At 37.6% G+C, this 21,020-nt stretch overlaps 1 protein-coding gene across 3 annotated transcripts in view; it reads left to right on the plus strand.

Annotated features, from left to right (window-relative positions):
• The window catches only part of LOC117982680 (folliculin-interacting protein 2), a 28,733-nt gene extending 10,387 nt beyond the window's left edge, over positions 1-18,346 (plus strand). For 2 of the 3 annotated variants that reach the window (XM_034969053.2, XM_034969054.2), the window contains exons 5-13: positions 952-1,059; positions 1,942-2,087; positions 6,202-6,320; positions 6,899-7,039; positions 8,146-8,295; positions 11,244-12,727; positions 14,137-14,263; positions 14,910-15,021; positions 15,688-18,346. In XM_034969053.2, the coding sequence (XP_034824944.1) occupies positions 952-1,059; positions 1,942-2,087; positions 6,202-6,320; positions 6,899-7,039; positions 8,146-8,295; positions 11,244-12,727; positions 14,137-14,263; positions 14,910-15,021; positions 15,688-15,894 (2,594 nt within the window). In that variant the 3' untranslated portion in view covers positions 15,895-18,346. Of the gene's footprint in view, positions 1-951; positions 1,064-1,941; positions 2,088-6,201; positions 6,321-6,898; positions 7,040-8,145; positions 8,296-11,243; positions 12,728-14,136; positions 14,264-14,909; positions 15,022-15,687 lie in introns of all 3 variants that reach the window. The other variant, XM_069498706.1, reaches the window with a different exon arrangement.
• The last annotated feature ends 2,674 nt before the right edge of the window (positions 18,347-21,020 follow it).

Below are 21,020 nucleotides of genomic sequence, written 5' to 3' on the forward strand. Positions count from 1 at the left end.
GTATTTGGAAATGTAACATAACTAGTGTTGTATGTTGTTGTTGTGTGTTGTGTTGTGTATGTGTTGTGAACATAACTAGGACATTAATTTCTTCCTGCATTATGAGTTGCATATTATTAATACGGCGAGAAGATTAAACGTTGTTACCTTGACTCTGTTGATCTTTCCGAGCCTATAGACTGGTCGGTCACGTGACACGTGCGAAAGTTGACTCATACATTAGTCTCATACATACTCGATAATACAATTCATATTAAGTATTAAAGATACACATATTTATTATTATTTGATTATTTTATTGTTAGATAGATTAATAACATATAATAGAATAAGTTCCTTACTAACACATATTATATTAATTAGTTACTAACATAGGTTAAGATGGTTACTAACATAATATTGTAAGCCTTTGTCGTCCGACAAAATAAACATGTTTATTTATAAATCAAAGAGTTCCTACGGGATTTAAAACAAACCTAAATCTACGTGGACGTGCCGCGAGCATCATCTACGTATTTATTATAGAGATGAGAGACTATATATTTTATCCCGAAAAATCAAAAAGTGGTCGTGATCATCACGAAATGACGTTTTTGGGGGCAGATGTTATGTGCCTCACAAGTATATATGCCACGTCTTCCTGTTGGCCGATAGCAAGGGAGGTTGGTCCATCGTATTAGCGACCTACCTCGCCCTCTGTTACCCTCCACCTTGCCCTGCATACAAAGAGCCACCCAGCAAGTGCCGAACGGGTGCCCTCCCGCGCCCATATAACCGCAATGTTGGTGGGACCATGGGGGGTTGCCCTGCACTACAAGACGCTTAATGGAGTCACTCTCATGCCGGGATACGTGTCCGAAGAACTTTAGTATGCGACCCTGTACTAGTAAACATCAACTAGTAAATCTGTTCTTTCAAGGTGCAATAGTTTCAGGAAGTATCCTTTTCTAGGGTTTTGCGGCGAACAATCATCGTACAGCAGTGTTGCGTCCACGTGCGACTACTTCTCTATGTTCGACACGTGGGAACACAACTCACCTGATGATTACTGCTTTTATAGTAAGTACCTATTGTTATAGACAATATATAGACCTGGTGGGACCTACCGGCAAAGTTGTGCCGCTAAGCGATTTAGCGTAGTTACGATGCCGTGTAGCAACCAAAGGGGTAGTATGGGTTTAATAAAAACTCCCATACCCCTTCCAGGTTAGCCCGCTTCCATCTTAGACTGCATCATCATCACTTACCATCAGGTGAGATTGCAGTCAAGGACTAACTTGTAACTGAATAAAAAAGACAAATACATACTAATTCTATAAATGCAAAAGTGTATCTGTCTTTTCATAGCAACTCATTATTATCAACCGTGTAATCGGTATTGACAAAGTGTTTGGCGTAGATATAGGATACATTTTATTCTAGAAAATTTCAGTTTCCACGGGAACTTCTAACTATCAGCTAGAATAATTTTATTTGCCCATGTAAGACATTCCTCCACATTTCTCTAAATATTCACGAAAAAAATCCAGCTAAACCAACTTGGGTTTTTAACATTAAACATTATACCAAAACTTAACAGTCGAAATCTCGTTCTCTTAGCTGAGTCGTATCGTATGCCCGCTGCATTATTATCCTAAGAAAACACCTATATCATTTGATAGATAGATAGATATATAAAAAAATTGATTGCACACAAAACATGAAATAAACAAGACACAAAGAAACTAAAAACTAAAAAGAATTGTGTGCAAAGGCGGTCTTATTGCTCAGAGCAATCTCCACCAGGCAACCTTTGAAAGGAGAAACTAGGTGTTATTAATGGAAAGTGGTTACGATTCTCGGCAATGAGGATTGCGATGCAAAGAGAACACACACACGAAATACACGAAACCACGAGATCTCAAGAGCAATGTAACATTAATAGGCGTCTGACTTCCTCAGCGCCGAGCCGCAAGCTCAGCTGCTCGAGCGGCGGCAGCTGGCGGCGCCGGACCTTCCACAGCATGGCCACGAGGTTCGACTTCACAACCTCCAGCAGCTCCTTGCAAGTGCCCACCTCTACTACCATGTCCAGCTCGGATTCTCAGGTAAGAAACCCTTTGCAACTCAACAACATTGATAGTTTAATTTAATTTTAATTTATTTTGTAGAGACAAACAGTTACAATGATAAATATAGATAGTATATATTATATAAAAACACTTAAACCAAAGCAGTGTCCAATGAGAAATTAATACTTATAATAATAATTATGTCCACAACACACGGGCATAGTACGCTTATGAAAAACTAGGCACAGAGGATAAAATCACTAACTATGTAGGTAACTTATGGAACACGGAACAAACTAAAATCGACTAAAGTATAAACTATAACTGGGCAGAATTTGATAATACATCCTTAATTGCTAATTTATACCTATGGAGAGAGAGATACATCAGAGTGACCCTTAGTACAAAGTCAAAGGTACTATATTGTACACTTTTTGATTGCCAGTTGTTGAATATGTAAGCTAGTTTATGTAATGGTGATAATTTATTACGTAATCTTAAAACTAAAGCTACGAGGGTTTCAAACGCGCCCTGTTCTGCGAGCCCACATCAAACTCAGCCGGTTATTCTTTTTACTATCACCATTTCTATCACTTAAAACTTATTTGAACTATCAAAGCTGTTTTGTTGTGTACGATTTTGTAAAACTCGTTAATAGTTTTCAAGTATAAAAATACTAACGTCAAAGTAACCGTTAGTTCGAGGTTGCACAATTCGACTACGTTGATCAACGATTTCGAGATGTGCTAACTTGTAATAAACCGTATTTTTCTTAATTTTTGTAAAGCTAAGCAAATTATTTGATTGCGTCATGCGTTTGTTGTTTGTTTTCATGAATTAGTGTAGTCTAAACAATTCTGTGTTTACGGAATATTTGATATCATATTTACATCTTTTCTGTTTGAAATCAAATGATCTCAGAAACATTCACTTATTTTCTTAAAATATGCTATATGAAGGAACTGCGTATTCCACTTCGGATGTTTCGTCAAACAAACCCTATAATCTACTCTTATTATTATCCAGAGTAGACGAAATCCCTGCATTTATCGAGTGCTCAAATGGATTATGTTATCGATCCCAGATTGACAAGTTGCTAATATTTAAGACGATAATTCGACAGTGTAAGATTTTATCGGAATACTCAGACTCGATACCAGACTCCGTTCTTTGCGATCTTGTTTTCTCAATAATGTTCTTGTTTAAAAAAAAAAAGTATATTAGCCATGTTAAATGACTAATATTTCCCTTTCCTCTCCAACTAAGCGTGAAGCTTGTGCTAGGAGTAGGTACGACAATAGAGCAACGGGCGGGGTTTGAACTGTCGACCTTTCGGTTTTTAGTCCACTCCTTTACTCGTTGAGCTATTGAGGCTCTGATCACATTTTCGGTCCATTAAATTAAAATTCATTGCCAATACATATAATTTGTACAGAATTGGTGAATAAGTCCCAATATCATCATGTTTATTTATAAAAACGATTGTTAGCACCTTGTGTCGCACCACTTTTGGACACTGGTCCTCCCAAAGTTACTAAACCTTGCCTTCCTCATGTTCCTATCATCCTCGGACCTTCACCACCTTAATCGTCGTCGGTCCATCATGCTGGAGGACGCTCCACTCTGACCTTCCGGCTCCAACGGTCATTGCTAATACGAAAAGCATGGTCTGCCCATTGCCACTTCACATTGTTTAGACTAAGACCTTGATACTTTTTCGGATCTTTAATTTCAATCTTATCCCTCAGAGAAACTCCTAACATAGCCCTCTCCATAGCTCGATGAGTAACTTTGTATTTGTGGAAAGGGCCGTTGTCAGGCCGAACAGTTATTAGGGCGTTTAGGTAAAAGTTAGTTGAACTTGGTAATTAGTTATCAGCCCTTTGCTGTAAACCGGTTTGTTTACACTCCCTTATCTAGCTCCGACGCGTCACGTCACATGAGTGGCCGGCAGTGTCATGTGATCGTTTATCGGTGCAGCGTACATAATTACAATCATTATTATGTCACGGTCGTCGTTGTAAATTGTAATCAGTCGCACTCTAGTCAAATAAGCTTACTAATAAAGCTAATAGCTCTATTATATTAGATGGTGATATAAATTATAAATGTTTCACTAGATACGGCGTTTCATAATAACAACATCCATCCAAAGAACATCGGTGCACTCCTGAAATGAAATGAAATTATTCATTTGCAAGATTACTGCAAGTAATATCAATAATTATCCAATATGTTTCGTCAATTGACATGCAAAGTATGTTATGAGTTGTCTACATGATCATTGTTGACCAATTATAAGTCGCCATTTATAAGTAAACACAACATTTACAAAAATATGTTACAAAAAATATATATTACAATTTACAACAATAACGCGGTGTCCTGCGTGAGTGACGCATACTACGCGACGCGACGCTGCGAACGCGACGAACGCGATCAACTCAACGGCATACCGTGCTTGCGGCCGCATTACGTCGCGTCGTGTCGCGTCGCGTCGCGTCGTTATCGTCGCTCATATAGGACACCGCGTAAGTCGTATTAATCGTGTACTATGAAGCGCCGCGCTAGTGGTACATTTATATCGTTGGATGGAACAGTTATTGTGATGCCGTTGCACAGTACAATAGATTCCCGCCCGTGCCACCGTAGCAATGGGCGGGCCTATTGCCATTTCGCAACTCGTTGAGTTAACTGGCAAGCTATACAGACTTTGGCAATGACATGGTAGTTTCGTTTCCTCCTAGTTCCACTATTAGTTTAATTGCCGATATGTTTACAAATTATACAATTACATTGGCGAACGGCCCAAGGAAAGCGGGTGAGTTGTAGGAAGTATCTTAGTAGTCTTTCAAACTAGTAAAAAAGAGCTCTAGTAAGAGCAGGTAAAAGTACCACACCATTAGTACTATAAATTATTACCAATTGCTACTTCAGCGCTATTTTGCAGAATTTCCATTAAAAATACCAAAACGTAGTAGGTATAAAGGTGTATGTTATAAATTGCTATTTCTGAATTGCTTTTTTGTTGCATTTAACTTTAAAAGCGTAGGTAGATTGGAAAGGAGGTTTGTGAATAATGGTTTTTTGACAATAAACTTTAAGGCCGGACTGCATTACAGCTGTGCTGCGTAGCGCTGCACCACGTAACACAAAGCGTCAAAATATTATTTCAATAATTTCGTATAGTGCATGCCGCACTAGAGCTGCGCGTCGCGGCATATAGGCTGTTCACTATAACTTGATCCCTGCCGTCATGTTGGCACCATTGCTTTGTTTGCTTTATTCCTTAGAACTTAGGGTTTATTATTGTGTCATTTGCAATGGTGCCAACTGCCAAAACAACGTCAAGGGACAAGTTATAGAGAATATTTGGACGTGAAGCGACGCGCCGCGCAGCGCCTCTGTAATGCGGTCCGGTCTTTTACTATAAATATTATTACTAATAGTATTATGATTTGCTTTGTGGATCAATTAAAAGTTTGTCATATCAACTGACACAAGGTTATAGAACCGTATTTAATAGGTAGGTATTATACGTTGTTTGTTTTGAACTTTTCCGACATGTGACCTGCGTCCAAGAAATTGTGATAATTGCAATAATTAGCGACTATAATTTGCACTGCAAATTGCAATTAGACATACCTCGAGGATAGAAATTTATTTACTTAAAGTAGGTAAATACTTGGTGACATATATCTTAATTGCTAGAATATGGGTAGGTAACTAATTTCAAAATAAAATAAAACTTTGTTGATGCTGATTTTATGAGATAGAATTATTAATATCTGGAGGAGAATAATATATAATAAATGGAGGAGGAAAGATACATATTATAAAAGAAAAAAATCACTCACCGTCTGACTCATCATAAACTCTTGCAAATACCCAGACTAAACTCTTGGACCTAGAAAGCTGAAATGATTGCATATGAGGTCTTTTTATAATGTAGATTTATCAATAAGGTCAGATATTTCGAAATTATTACGGGATAGGGAATCGGGAAAAACAGATAGACAGACGGACAACGAAGTGGTCCTATAAAGTATAAAGCCTTTCGAGGCACAGAAGCCTAAAAAAGATACAGCTATTGAAATTCCCCAAGCACGACTTTACAGAAGAAGTGAATAAGTGAATGTTTTGTACACAGTTCTACAGCAACAACTCTTCAAACGGCACGACGGACAGTCTGGCGAGCTCCTCGATCGCAATTAGGAGAGGCAAGCTCGGGCTCGCTTTGCTTATCAGTGTGGCTGAGTCTACTGACATGTGAGTTTACATATAACTTGAGTTATTGAATAATAAGTAGGTAGGTATCGCAACAATTTCCAGTACTGGAAAATGCGTAAACACGCCCCCTGCTATCCTCTACCCTACTCACAGAGAATTCAACCTCAAGAGTACGCATATACAGTCATCATCATCATCATCATCATCATCATCATCATCCAATAGACGTCCACTGCTGGACATAGGTCTCTTGTAGGGACTCGCACGCGTTGGTCCTGCGCTGCCTGAAGCCAGCGGCTCCCTGCGCCGTCTGTTCACCTGGCGATTTCCGATACGAGGTTGCCATTTGGGATCCCAACGTCTATCGGTTTTTCGGACTATGTACCCTGCCTATTGCCACTTCAGCTTCGTCTGTTGAGTTGTGTCGGTTACTCTGGTTCTCCTACGTATCTCCTCATTTCTGACTTGATCACGTAGACAAACTCCAAGCATTGCTCTCTCCATCGCTCGCTGAGTAAGCTAGCTTTCGTATGAGGCCCATAGTTAGCCATATGCTACTCGACTCATATCAGCGGCTGACGATGGGTTGAGATGATGATGATGATTCTTTGTCATAGGGATCTAGTTCGTCGATGTATGGAGCACTCGCCGCAACTGCAAGCGCTTGTGTGTCGCTTGCGACTCGCCGCGCTCAGCGCGGGGATAGGCAACGCCTTTGTGTCTACACTGCACAGGGCGACGGAGGATGCGGCGAGATGGTAAGTTACAAGATGACATATATATTCTTAGTTCGTGAGTATATATTTAACCGACTTCAAAAACAGGAGGTTCTTCATTCGGCATACGTATTATGTAGGTATGTTCACGATTTTCTCGAAAACGAATGATCCAGTTTTAATGGTTTTTCAGTAACAATCTATCCGCTACAGGTCGAGATGGCAATAAGGGTATGAGGTGGGGGGAGGACGACCCGCACACCCGCACGTCACCCACGCTCGCCCATAACGGGTTAACGCGGAGGCTGTGCGGGTGTACGAAGCGTTCCCTGCCCGATTGCCATCTTGACCTGTCGCGTACTATACATATACCTACCTGGTACATAATTTCAGAAAAGTTTCAGTGCTAGATTACGTAAAAGCTTACATGCAAGGTATTTTTTGACTTAGGCGTCTTTGTGGTTGTGCAAGAATTTGTACTGGAGTCAGTAAATAATTTAAACAGATTACATAACATTAGCATTCAGGAGTTTGTTATCTTTTGATGATCTGGCGCAAAGCCAAGGCAGTTGTCAAATTACTTGACAGACAGAATGTAGAAACTTTTATGTTGATACTCGTAAATTTTGCAACTCAAAACTAGACATTTATAACCTCTTTTGAATGTATTCGTGTGCTTGTAACTGTTATTTTTGCCGGGAATAAATCAGCGAGAAACTTATAAACTGGAGATAAAAATAATCGAAAAGTTTATATTGTACTAGCTTATACTCGCGACTTCGTCCGCGTAGACTATACAAATTAAAACTCCTATTTCGACCCCTTAGGGGTTGAATTTTCAAAAACTCTTAGCGGATGCCTACGTCATAATAGCTATCTGCATGCCAAATTTCAGCCCGATCCGTCTAGTAGATTGAGCTGTGCGTTGATAGATAAGTCAGTCAGTCACCTTTTCCTTTTATACATTTAAGACTAGCTTATGCTCGCGACTTCGTCCGGGTGGACTACACTTTCAAACCCAATTGGCCAATGAAACAAAGTAAATTTTACAAAGGTGCAATGCATAAGAAGCTTTGTTTGTCGGGTGTGCCACATCTCTTCAAGGGAATTCTCCTAGAGAATACTTTATTAGGTTTCTCAAATTTCAGGTTGTCAGATCTGATGTTTGGGCCGCGGCTACATTCGGTGTGGCTAGACCTGGTCACCAGCGAGCCAGACCATACCAACAAAATCGCGAGCACCTTACTCAGCGACCTTTGCTCTGTGTTAACTATCGGGGACACCAAAAATACTAATTTGTGAGTATTGTTATCATCAATAGCCAATATGTATCTTTTAGTTGCCTATCACTTATAGCCTATCCTCGGCCTTTCGCATCCAATCTATTTCAGCCATTTTCTGGATGTTATCGCTCTTCCGAACCGGAGGGCGTCTACCGTTTGCCGAGACCGCGGATTCCAACATGCCAGTCTTGAGAGCTATCTATGTCAAATCACTTAAATTTCCACGTAAAATTCGAACATAGCACGCTCTTGCCATGGCACACAAATTTTTATGAAACCGCACGAAGCTACTATGGCATTAGTAAGGTGTGACGTCAAAATGCTATATCGCTATCTCTGCTTGATCAGAAATATTTAAATGCTTCTAACTTTTTGTTATTTGATCGATTCAATTAGTTTTTTCAGTTTACGTCATTATTTTTATTCTAGTTTATAATAAAGTAATAAAAAAATTGGAGTCAAATACCCAATTGTGTATTCCACTCGGTGCCTCGCGCGAGAAGTTGTAAATTTGATCTGTAGAACATTAAACATATTATACCGGTTCTAATTTCGTCTGAATCTAAATATATAAAAGGAAAGGGTGACTGACTGACTGACTGATTGACTGACTGACTGACTGACTGACTGACTGACTGACTGACTGATCTATCAACGCACAGCAATTTATAAGAAACGCATTAACTCGATATCCCCAATCGCAGAATGCACGTGATGTGGGCAGGTGATAAAAATATTTCGCTTCGTTCATAACAAGAACATTGTGCCGTTAATCGAATGACGTAATTTATTTTAGTACCAGTTCTCGAGTCCCAGCGTTAATCAGAATCACATGATTTTAAGGCAAAGACTGCGCATATTATTGTACAAACAGTTTTTTCGCACTCATGATTCAAGTGGTACTAATTCGATTCTATCAAATCTCTAAATTGACAGGTCTAAAATTAGTGCCAATCTTTTTAGGTGCAACGCATACAGACTGAGTAGAGAAGAGTGGCGCCGAGGCATGGCTTCTTTTTATTATCAACTAGCTAATCTAGCGTCGTCCGCCTTAATTCGGTTTCTTAAAATTCCCGTGGGAAATCTTTGTTTTTCGAGATAAAAAGTGCCTGTATCCGTCTTCGAGATGCAAGCTATCTCTGTACCAAAAAGATGATAATATCAGCGACTTCTTCAGTGTAATTTTTTTTAATCCCGTGAGAACTCTTTAATTTTTCGGAGTAGTGTCCCATGTCCTTTCCTGCGATGCAAGCTATCCCTGTACCAAATGTCGTCTAAATCGGTTTAACGGATGGGCCGTGAAAAGTTAGCAAGCAGACAGACAGATACACTTTCACATTTATAATATTAAGATAAATAGAATGAGAAAATGCGGTACTGGTGCTAACTGCTAATCAAATAAAATATTTCACTGGACATCAACATATTTTTCTATAAAGATGGCAATTAGCTTTTCCTATAGGAACATCGCGAAGAGATTACATTTCTTGGAGTTCAGTTTGCCAAAATTTAGATGAGAATTTTCGTACGAACAAGGTTTTATTCAAAAGATGTATAATACCTCCTGAGTAATAAAACGCATTTTAATAAATATTTTAAGGCCGCATTAAATTTAAATGACTCATTTAAAGTTTAAAGGGGCCTTAATATTGTCGTTTAAGAATGTGCAATAATTTATCTATTTGCTACAAAATAATAAAACTAGTAAGAAAAATAAAGGAAGACTGAGATTTTAAAAATTCAATAGACATCGCCCTTATTATTCGTTCAAATACAACCATTAATCCGCTTCTACGACATTAGATATTTTTCTGACACTTACTTGGCTCATATCCAACACTTTCGGTATAATATGTCTTAGGTTCAGGGCAGACTAGACGGATAATTTTTTTATGCTGTAAATTAAATATAGCTCTTATCAATTTGGAATAAAGTTGAAAATGGCAACTGAAAATTTTACGTCAACGTTTTTCGGAATAAAATACGGGTTGCATACGCTTGTGAACTTTAATGGAACCAGATAAGGTCTATATTTAATTATCAACAGTTGAAAAATTCCGCCGGATATGCATTAACCCTTGGTCTTAAAATGACAAACAAAGTTGTCTTTGGACGTACTGATAATTACTGACATGTGTGAATGAAATCAGTCAAGTGCAATAGTTTATTTTTGGTATATGTATTTTGGTAGTTATTTTTACGTAGTGTTTACCTACGCGTTTTTCACGTGACTGGCGAAAAACAACGTTCAATGGATTGACGCGGTTGGTCGTTTACTACTGTGTGAATTAGTTGTGTAAGCTGTGTGGGTGTAGGTACAACGTGCATTTATACAGGTATCTATTCTTAGAGTTATGCTAATTTGGAGCCTAATGATTTTATTTGATTTGATTTCCTTCTCAGAAACTGCTTCCCAGTTACACAACAACATATTTTGAATGTAGCTTTAGTTTTAAGTTTGTGTGATAACTATCACCACTATATCTTACAAATCCAACATCTGACCATCAAAAAGAGTAATTTATTACCTATTTTGAATAAACCATTTGACTTTGACTTTGACTTTAATGCCACTAAAAATATTTCAAGAAGATGTGAAGTTTAAGAAATATTTTATTAGGTACTCATGTAAGAAGCAGCAATAAAATTGCTCGCCAGAAAATGTCCGTCTGGTCTCAAACGTTCAATCATAAAATGAGGTGTTGCCATATGCTTCGCTCAAAAAAAAAACTTTTCGTTGAAAATTGATAATACCCGCGACTTCGTCCGCGTGGATTTAAGTTTTTTTAATAAAATCCCGTGACATCTCTTTCTCTTTAATTTTCCGGGATAAAAAGTAGCTTAGGTCACTGTACATCTATTCAAAAATCCTGTTGATCTCTTGCTTCTTTGCACATGATTGAAGGATAAATTTATACAAGGGACGAAAAATACATTTTTAACTGTAAGTATTATTATTTCAGCTTTATCAGCACACTCCTAACGTACGTCCTCACACACCACCTCGGCTGGGTCACTACAGTCAGCCCCTACGACACAATAGATGATCCGCAAAGCACACAAGAACTGACGGAATCGCGGCGTCCATACAACGCTCTATGGGCACAGCTCACAGACCTTTGCGGCAGTGTCGGCTTCCCGCCAAGGTCCGCCAGAACCATCATCACAGGAACCAAAAACATAAACTTCATAAACAAGCTACTCGCCGTGTTAACGTACTTCGTACGCTGTGGTGACGTCAAGAAAAACGACTTCAAGTATCAAGACTGTGTGTTCAGTGATGCTAAAGTTGTGAAAGTGAATAAACAAAACTCAGATTCGGGTAGGACCGCAAAACGTTTAGAAGTGAAAGAGTGTTTAAGAGTGCCCTCGTTCAATAGGAGCAGCACGAGTAGTGTCAGTACTTTAGTAGCGAGTGAAGGTGGTCTGAAAAAGTCCACGACGCTCGCGAACTTAACTCAAAAGCTCTCTAGTTCAGAATTCGCGGTAGATAGTACGAGTGGTAAACAGCTCAAACCGTTGAGACGGCAACCTACGATGATGATCTCGTTGAAGGATTCTTCAGATTCCGGTTCTAACTTATCGTCGTCGGAGGAAAGTGATAAAGTTATGTTCGTGCTTGGCGATGATGAGAAACTGGTTGGGTTAAAGAACAAGTCGAACGGAGGGAAATGCGTAAAGAAATCGTCTAAGATCCAAAACGAGCCGGTCAAATTGGAAACCACCGAGGAAGCTGAAGTCACCACAACCGTAGATGAGAAAGATAAGTCGTCGAGAAGCACCGATAGCCCGTCGAAGTGCTGCGCCCAAACACTGCAACATTCCAAGCCAATAAAACATTCCGGTTTTAAGTTCGAGTTCGATAAGTACCCGCAAATAGTCACTAATTATATGAAGAGTAAAAACTTAGAGATTTTAGATAGGCACTATATTGGGAAGCCGGGGAATTTAAAGCTGGATAACTTCCAGTTCGATCCCACTTTCGTTCCGCCGATACAGGAGGAAAGATGCGAGACTTGTTACAAATGCCAGTTGATGGAGTCTATGTTGCAAACGCCCACCAACGCGTCCGAAATGGAGTACATGAACGATATGCCGCGACAGACTGAACCACAGTTCGCGAAAGAGTCCATAGTGACAGAGCCAGAACAACGGGAAATGTCACCAAAAACGTTTGTTAGGAAACGGAAGGAGCACACAGTTATAGTGAATGTTAGTAAAGATAAAAGTGCTTGCGTGTCAAAGGATGTGTGTACGTTTAGTGTAAAGGTAGACGTAGAGGGAGCGAGTGCGATGAATAAGAACGATAAGCTGGAAGTGAAGCAGGTGATAGAGTTCCCGTTGCCGCTAATGCGTACGCAGTGTCGCACGCAAGCGCGCTCTGGATATGACGTCACGCTTCTCGGCGGCGTCACAAACCACTATGTACCTGATTTAGTTTTACAAGGTGAGCATATATACTTTGTCTACTTAGAACTAGCATGATTTAAGATTAATATATTTTAGACTAGCTGATGCCCGCGACTTCGTCTGCGTGGTGTTAGGTTTTTTAAAAATCCCGTGGGAACTCTTTCATTTTCCGGGATAAAAAGTAGCCTATTTCACTCTGCAGGTCTTTATCTATACCCATGCAAAAAATTACGTCAATCCGTTGCACCGTTGCGACGTGATTGAAGGACAAACCAACAAACCAATAAACCAACAAACCTATATAAAAAATATTTATATAATTAATTATTTTAATAATTAATATATGACACTAGCTGAAGCTCTTTGATTTTCTGGAATAAAAGTTCCCTTGCCAAATTTTATCAAATTGTAGGTTCCTAGGTGTAAATGTTTCTCGTAATAATTATACATATTATTATTTATTTTTAAGCTCAGTAAAGTGTAGTCTTTATTTGTTTCCTCAATGTAAGCTATCTGAAGCCCAATGTCTTCAATATTGAGTCACCAGTATGTTTATGAAAAGGAAACAGACACATGGTTGAATTTATAATAATTCTGTAGATTTTATGTACTCAAATGAATATTATGATGTATTAACAAATTGTACTTTCATCATTGTTTATTTTATTATACATCATAAGATCTGTGTAAATGAAATCTGTTTGTTTAGTTTTCTGTTTGTTTCACGGCGTAATACACAGAATTATCATAATTTTAGAGCGCGCAATATATTTTGTTTAGGTCCAGTTACATGACAGACGGTTAAAGTTACGTTACAGTTACAATTATATATTGACCACCAGAAATATCTGCATGATTAGAAGTTAAAACAGATCAGGGTCACTTGGTTATTTGATTCAAGACATAAACGGCGGCATGCCTCTTCGACGGCTCACGCGTTTCTCTATCTCTTATAAGAGAGACAGAGAGAGATAAGAGTTTACGCAAGAGATAAGCATTTATTAAATTGTAGGCGGCAGTGCATTGCAAGCTGAATTGCACTTTATTGCGTTGTAACAAAAGTTGCTATTTATTTAAAGGAGACTATATATTTAAAGGATGCTATTTATGTAGAGGAGGTGGAACGGGGACACTGAGACACAGGTTTATTAAACTTACTTCAGGGTTCCCGACACAAAAATGTAAACCAACATAGTTTTTGTAAATAAATTTTCATTTCATTTCAAACGTCTTTGCGGAGTGATCCTTCTGCACCGCAAATAATATACTTTTATGTATTATGTGGTCATAGGTAAAATTTTAATGTAAAGTTAACAAACCTAGACTCGTATAGACTATTATATTATTATTTTACTGATGGTTATAGTTTAACGGTAACCGTAACGGTATTTTAACTGCCTGTCATGCAACTGAATCTTAGTTCGATGAAAATTTTATTCGTCACAGGAACGTTAGCAAAGCCCAGCACTTGGGAGGCAGAGCTGAGACGAGATTTGGACTTGTCGTCGTACTTGCACAAGAGTGTAGACGCGACCGTGCGGTCTGTCGCTATTGTTGGAGACACTAATACGTGGTCAGTAACTCTTAATTTTACAGTTCTGTTATAAAACATGATTTCTTTTTTTTTTTAAGAATATTAGCCATATTACTTATATTCCCCTTTCCTCTCCAATTAAGCGTCAGGCTAGTGCTAGGAGTAGGTACGACAATAGTGCAACGGGCGGGATTTGAACCGTCGACCTTTCGGTTTTCAGTCCACTCCTATACCGGTTGAGCTATTGAGGCTATTGATTGTTTTATAGTTTAGTCCAGTTGACCTGTCTGTCTGTAGGTCACAGCCATTTGATAATAAACTATAAGCGCTATAAGGCTAAATTTCATTTTAGTTATAGGAACCTATTTTACCGCTTACTTTACAGAGACATTAAAAAGAATTAGGGTAAAAGTCCTATTTAAATTAATAAAAAAAAAACTATGAGCGTTATTTTTGCAATGCGAGAGCTGAAAAAGACTTTGGTTTACTCTATCAAGTAATAGCTGGTTTGTTAAATAGTATAGTTAAAATCATTATGAGGTTTAAGAGGTATTCAAAGTTTTTAGCAACTATCATGGCTATGGAATCCTACTTTATGTGTGTTCTGACACAATTTTTTGTGACCAGTTTTGTGTAGATGGTATAGATTAGAGTTATTTTCAAAATGAATCATTGTTGAAAATAGGGAGGTGCGACTGATCGGTCGCGGTTGCGGCTGCGGCGGTCTGTCGCCGCTGGTGGGCGGAATGTTGGACGCTCTGACCGCCATGCGCAGGGCCCACATACCGCCACAACAGGTAACTATCCTGTTACCTTTTGTACTATAGGGAGGAGCTAATAGAGAAATAAGGAACCTTACCTCATTTGGAAACAAGTTAGCACGAAAAACAGGCTCGTTTGTGATTGGTTGGTCACTCAAAATAGTAAATGCCCACTGACTTTTTTGTCTTTGTCATTTGTATGAAAAATGAAAATGAAAATGAAAATGAAAATGAAAATGAAAATGAAAATGAAAATGAAAATGAAAATGAAAATGAAAATGAAAATGAAAATGAAAATCTTTTTTATTCGTATAAACTTTTACAAGTGCTTACGAATAGTCGGATGCATCTACCACTGGTTCGGAATGCCTTTCCTGCCGAGAAGAACCAGCAAGAAACTCGGCGGTTGCTCTTTTCTAAAATATTTGATATAGGTACAAAATTATGCCATGTATAAAGTAGTATTTATGGGAATACGTAACAGAGAGAAGCCTATATTAACTTCCCTCTGTGGTCAGAGTTTAGGTCCATGGGACAACGAGGCGTGCAAATGTTTGCTTCCCTGCTAGTTTCCACGTGAAATACGGAAATCAGTTTTTTAACTACCCTGACCTTAGTGGTGATTAAACCGAAAACCTTACATTATCATAGAAGTTAACACTCTTCATTTCAACTTATCATAGTACTTTTCTTTCTTTACAGTGTATTCTATACATGGAGAGCAAACTCCGTGAATTCTGCGTGCTATCCAAAACGTTAGCCGATATGTTGATGTCGACTGACTTCTGCGACATAGCCACGTTGACCCAGGCCCTCAACATCGACGTGAACGATGTACCACTGCTGCTAGCCATCGCCACCACACATACGCCTCAAGTCACGAGAAGATACGGTATCAGCTATAGGTAATATATAAATAAATAAACTTTATTTTTCACACATTGATCACAAAACAATAACAAATGGGAACGATGATCCTGCGGAAGTATAAACTGTAATGTTCAGCATATGCTGCTCCTAAATATATGAACACATATCGATTCTGTAGTTACTACTACAGTGTAGTATAATGACCTGCACGGACGAGGGACTGTAGTCCGTGGAGGACAAAATTCCCTCTTTATCCAAGGAATGAAGTTAGCATAGGGCTCTCTCTGTTACGTAATCCCGTTCAAATGACAGAGACGAAATGCTCAGTGGCCGTTAACCATTTTGAGGTACCAAGCAATCACAAACATTCGATATTCAATTGGTTCGAAATTCAATTAGAAAGCATAGTTTCGTTTGTGATTGGTTGGTGCCTCAAAATAGTTAACGGCCACTGAGATTTTCGTCTCTGTCATGGGACTAGGCTTATGCTTGCGACTTCGTCCGCATGGAATACACGATTTTCAAACCCCTATTGCACCCCCTTAGGGGTTGAATTTTCAAAAATCCTTTCTAAGCTGATGCCTACGTCATAATGGCTATCTGCATGCCTAATTTCAGTTCGATCCGTCCAGTAGCTGTGCGTCGATAGATCAGTCAGTCAATCAGTCAGTCAGTCACCTTTTCCTTTTATATATTTAGATACCTACGTAACAGAAAGAGCCATATATTATATTAACTTCTTTCCATGGATGGAGTTAGTACTGGTTATTGGTCTGGATTCAACAAAAATAAATTAATAGTGGTTTTACCAAAAGTGGTTGCGTCTTCTTACCAAGTTGTTAAAGAACTATTTATATTACAATATTAAAAAAAATTTGTTTGCTATGTTAAATTGAATTTTAAAGTATTATTTTCATAATATTCCATCCACTAGCCAAATGTTATGTAATAGATAGGTTTAATGGTACAATTTACGAATATATACTTTTATAAAGGCCAGTGCAGAACTTTCACCGAACCGTAAGCACTTTTATGCGGATATTTAAAAATAAACCTTATCTTATACGAATAGAGAGATATTTAGTATGATTCGCTGTAGACAGTGCCCGCATGTTTATTTTGTTTTTTTTTTAGGAATCAGCCACCTTATTTCATACTAACTTATGCTCGCGACTTCGTCCGCGTGGACTACACAAATTTCAAACCCCTTTTTCCCTCCCTTAGGGGTTGAATTTTCAAAAATCCTTTCTTAGCGGATGCCTACGTCACAATAGCTATCTGCATGCCAAATTTCAGCCCGATCAGTCAGTCAGTCAGTCAGTCACTTTTTCCTTTTATGAATATTTAGATTACAATTTTCGAATATAATATTATATAATATAATTAACTATTTCAGTAATACATACATAACTTTTTTTTTTTTTTTTAATACAGTAATTTTCGAAAGATTTATATATTACTTATTATATATTAAAGTTAAAAGCTCGAAAGCACTGAGCAAAGAGTGAAACACCAGCATATTTAGATTTGTCTAGGCAGTACTAGGAAAGAATAGTCTCTCTTAGGTTGTGTCACTGAGAGGACCACCGGTGTTACCGCTTTTGTAACAAAATATTGTGGTTGATCCTCTTGTACACAATCTCTTAAATAAACTAAATTAACAGGTGTAATTAATCTAGTGCTATCCTTTTCTGCAGGCAAAATTATAGAGATAGCAATACATTTAGACGTATCATTTTAGTTTAGAGATTGTGTACAACGGAATTAGCCACAATATTTCCAAATTGCTAATAAAATAAGAATAATAAGTATTATCATAAATATCACAATCGTTTAGCGTTCAAAATTAATCAATCTATCTGTAATCTGTCGGTAAGTTATATAGCGACATTAGTCAAATAAGACCATACAATTTTTGACAAATATCAACGTTGCAAAGTACCCAACTTACCGACGGATTAGAGACAGATTACTTATTAAGTTTGATTGTATGTAAATAATAAAAATTGAGATTATTTTATTAGAGAACTTCGCGTAAAATATATAAATCACTGGCGCGATATTTAAGTAATAATATTGTATGTATGTATAATATTAGTCAGTAATTATTTTTCATCTGTGATTGAGGAAATGAAATTAAATATATTTATTTGAGAAATTTAAGGTGTAGAAAATACTATTTAATAGTAGCAACACAATAATTGTGATTTGTTGGCTGAATTCACGACGAATTCGCTAATTATGTTAAAAAATCAATCGAAACCTAACATTGTGTTTGGCCAGAACTTGGCCTGGTGGACTGCCGTGTGTCTCGATATTATAAAATACTCTCGTAAAAAATGTACCATATCCATAAACATAATCAATATTTATAATAAAAGTGATATTGTGTAATGTTATAAATAATTTAATTATTTATTATTGTGATGTAATTTTGAAATATCATTTTTTATATTAATAGTCAAATAATAAATTATTTTTTCACATTGAATATAGTCTTATTATTACCTTAGGACCCAATTGGAGTTAACTTAATTAACTCGGAGTTATCTGCTAACACAGTGTTAGTTCTTTCGCCATCAAAAGTTAGGAGTAAACCGCGAGTTAATTTTCTAAATATTTAATCCACCTATGTGGGAGGGTTGAGTAGCTATTACTGGGTTAATGTCAAAATATTGACAGGCACCTGACACGAAATTGATTGCACCAAAACGACCAAAATGAAATGTCTTGGAAAGTCATCAAAAAATAAAGGCAGAGCGTTGTAGTGCAAAAGAGATGCTAGACCCTAATTCACTCATTCATATTTGGTCGGGTTATATTATGTGACAGATGTTACCAACCTTAAAAAGCGAAATTCGGGTTAACTCTGTGTTAATTTTCTTTGGTACAATTACCTATAAGTTTAAATTTTAACCATTTAAACTGAAGTTACTCAGGTTATGTAATTTAACCCCGCTCTTTGACGCTAAATCGTTGGTAGGTATGCCTTTTAAATATTATTATGAAGACGTGCACTCTTAAAAATACCTACCTATCCTAACCTACAGGTTTTCCTTAACATTACCTAATTCTACAAGGAACGTATGGCGTTAATAATCATGATTTCTGATTCAGCCCTGCGTAGTATTCCACAAATCCACGGTATTTAATGTGTAAAGGCTGTTACACGAATACCAACCTTATTAGCGGCGTAAATCTAAGCAAACGCCTCTAGACATTGGGCGCTTTGTAAATTAAGATAAGTTGTATAAGTATGTATGTGTAATGTAATGTAAGTCAAGATAAACTGTGGGAGAAAGGGATAGTTTGGCTTATCAGCTTGCTTTAGCGGGATGAAAGTTTGCGATATCTGCATAGCTATAGATATCACAAACTTTATCTAGATTTAGATCTAGATAAAGTTTGTGAAATCTATAGCTATAGTATATGGATGCTGCATAGGTATTCTGTGAATGATGAAAAATTTGTTAAAAAAATAATTGTCACTCACTTTTTTACTTTACAACAGGGCCCCAAATTCTTGTGTGCTCAAGGGCCCGGCAGGGCCGTCTAATTATATTTACTCAACTATTACGTACATCGGTAAAAGCTCTACCATTTCGGTTATGGCTTGAAAACAACTTTCATAATGCAAGAGCGTCGGATTCTCGGCGCGGCGAAGCGGGCGAGCTTTATACTCTTAAAATATTAAATTCTCCGCACCCACCGGGGTGGCTGCTCTCTACTTAGGTACTATATCGCGGAATGATGAAAAGCCAGAAACACTTTATGTAATCTTAAATACTTTAGTAGGACCTACCTCTCGGAAAATAATTAAATAGCTATTTACACTTTCAGTCAATTATTTAGCCCTAGAGTTAAGGAAATAGACAAAAATATAAACATTTAAAAACAAAGAAATCAAATGATTTTTTTTTCATTTTTACATTATTTTTTATAAAGTAAGTAGGTACTTACTCAGTTGATGTTATCTTCTTTTGCTTTATTTTTAAGAATAGAGAAACTCGTAAATTCCTAGATACTTACAATATCACCTACTTTGTCCTCTTTTCCATTCGTTCACAAACTTCGAAAAAGTAAGTATAGTATGCGACAGGTAGAGATGGCAATCGGGGATGGAAAGCCCCGAACGCCCGCACAGCCTCCGCGCTAACCCGATGCGGGCGAGCGCGGGTGAGGTGCGGTTATGCGGGGTGTTTCCCCGTCTCATACCCCGATTGCCATCTCAACCTGTCGTGGACTATAGTTATCTAGCTAAAGGACAGGTACTCCTTTAACAGCTACGAGCAAAATATAGATACAGGAAGTAGCGAGAAAGATATGCATTTCTAGAGCTCATGGTTAGATAGGTACCTACTGAAAATTCTGTCACTGATAGATATTACGGATTACCCTCGAGTGTTAGAATTACCTCAGTAGGTATATCACGATAAGTTATTAAAAGCTAGTTATCACATAAAGTGATAAACCTATGGATGTAGGACTAGGAAATAAAAATTCTTACCTTCGGCGATTGAAACTAAATGTGTTAGTGTTAGTGTTAACTAAGTATTTCAACTTTGATTGGCATATAGAAAGTTTAAATGTAATTAAAACAGTAACTAATCCCAACCCTTCAGTTAAACTATTGAACAGCTCAGCCTAAAGAGATTAAGACGCTGATTCTGTACTGGCCGAACGCGTCGAACTAATAGGTATGTAATTAAATCTCCTTAGGCTTCGGTATAGGGTGTAGAAGATCGACTGTCCTGAAAATTGGGTTGGAACTCAGATAATAAAATTAGAAGATTGCTAGTGCTTAGATCTAATTAAAAACCGTTGACGACCAATTGATTTATTTATAGGTTTCATAAGTAGAAGTTTAAGCTAGAATAATTACTTATTAGCCTATAGGCTAGATAGTAGTGACTGAACCCTCTAGTTTAACTTTTCAAGCCTCAGTTTAAAATTAAACGTAAGTAACCGGAAAAGTGGCTAGGGCTTAGTAAAATGAAATACAAAAATAATCCATATAAATTAAAATGAAATAAATAATAATCTTCTTCTTTTATAGTGAAAATGAAATAAATAATAATCTTCTGTTTACCTAAATGTCTCTATCTATACCTATGTACCTACTTTAGATCTTCTTCTTTGTCCTCGCCTTATCCCGTTACGCGGGG

This window comes from Maniola hyperantus, chromosome 5 (assembly GCF_902806685.2).
Source record: "Maniola hyperantus chromosome 5, iAphHyp1.2, whole genome shotgun sequence".
Classification (NCBI taxonomy): domain Eukaryota; kingdom Metazoa; phylum Arthropoda; class Insecta; order Lepidoptera; family Nymphalidae; genus Maniola; species Maniola hyperantus.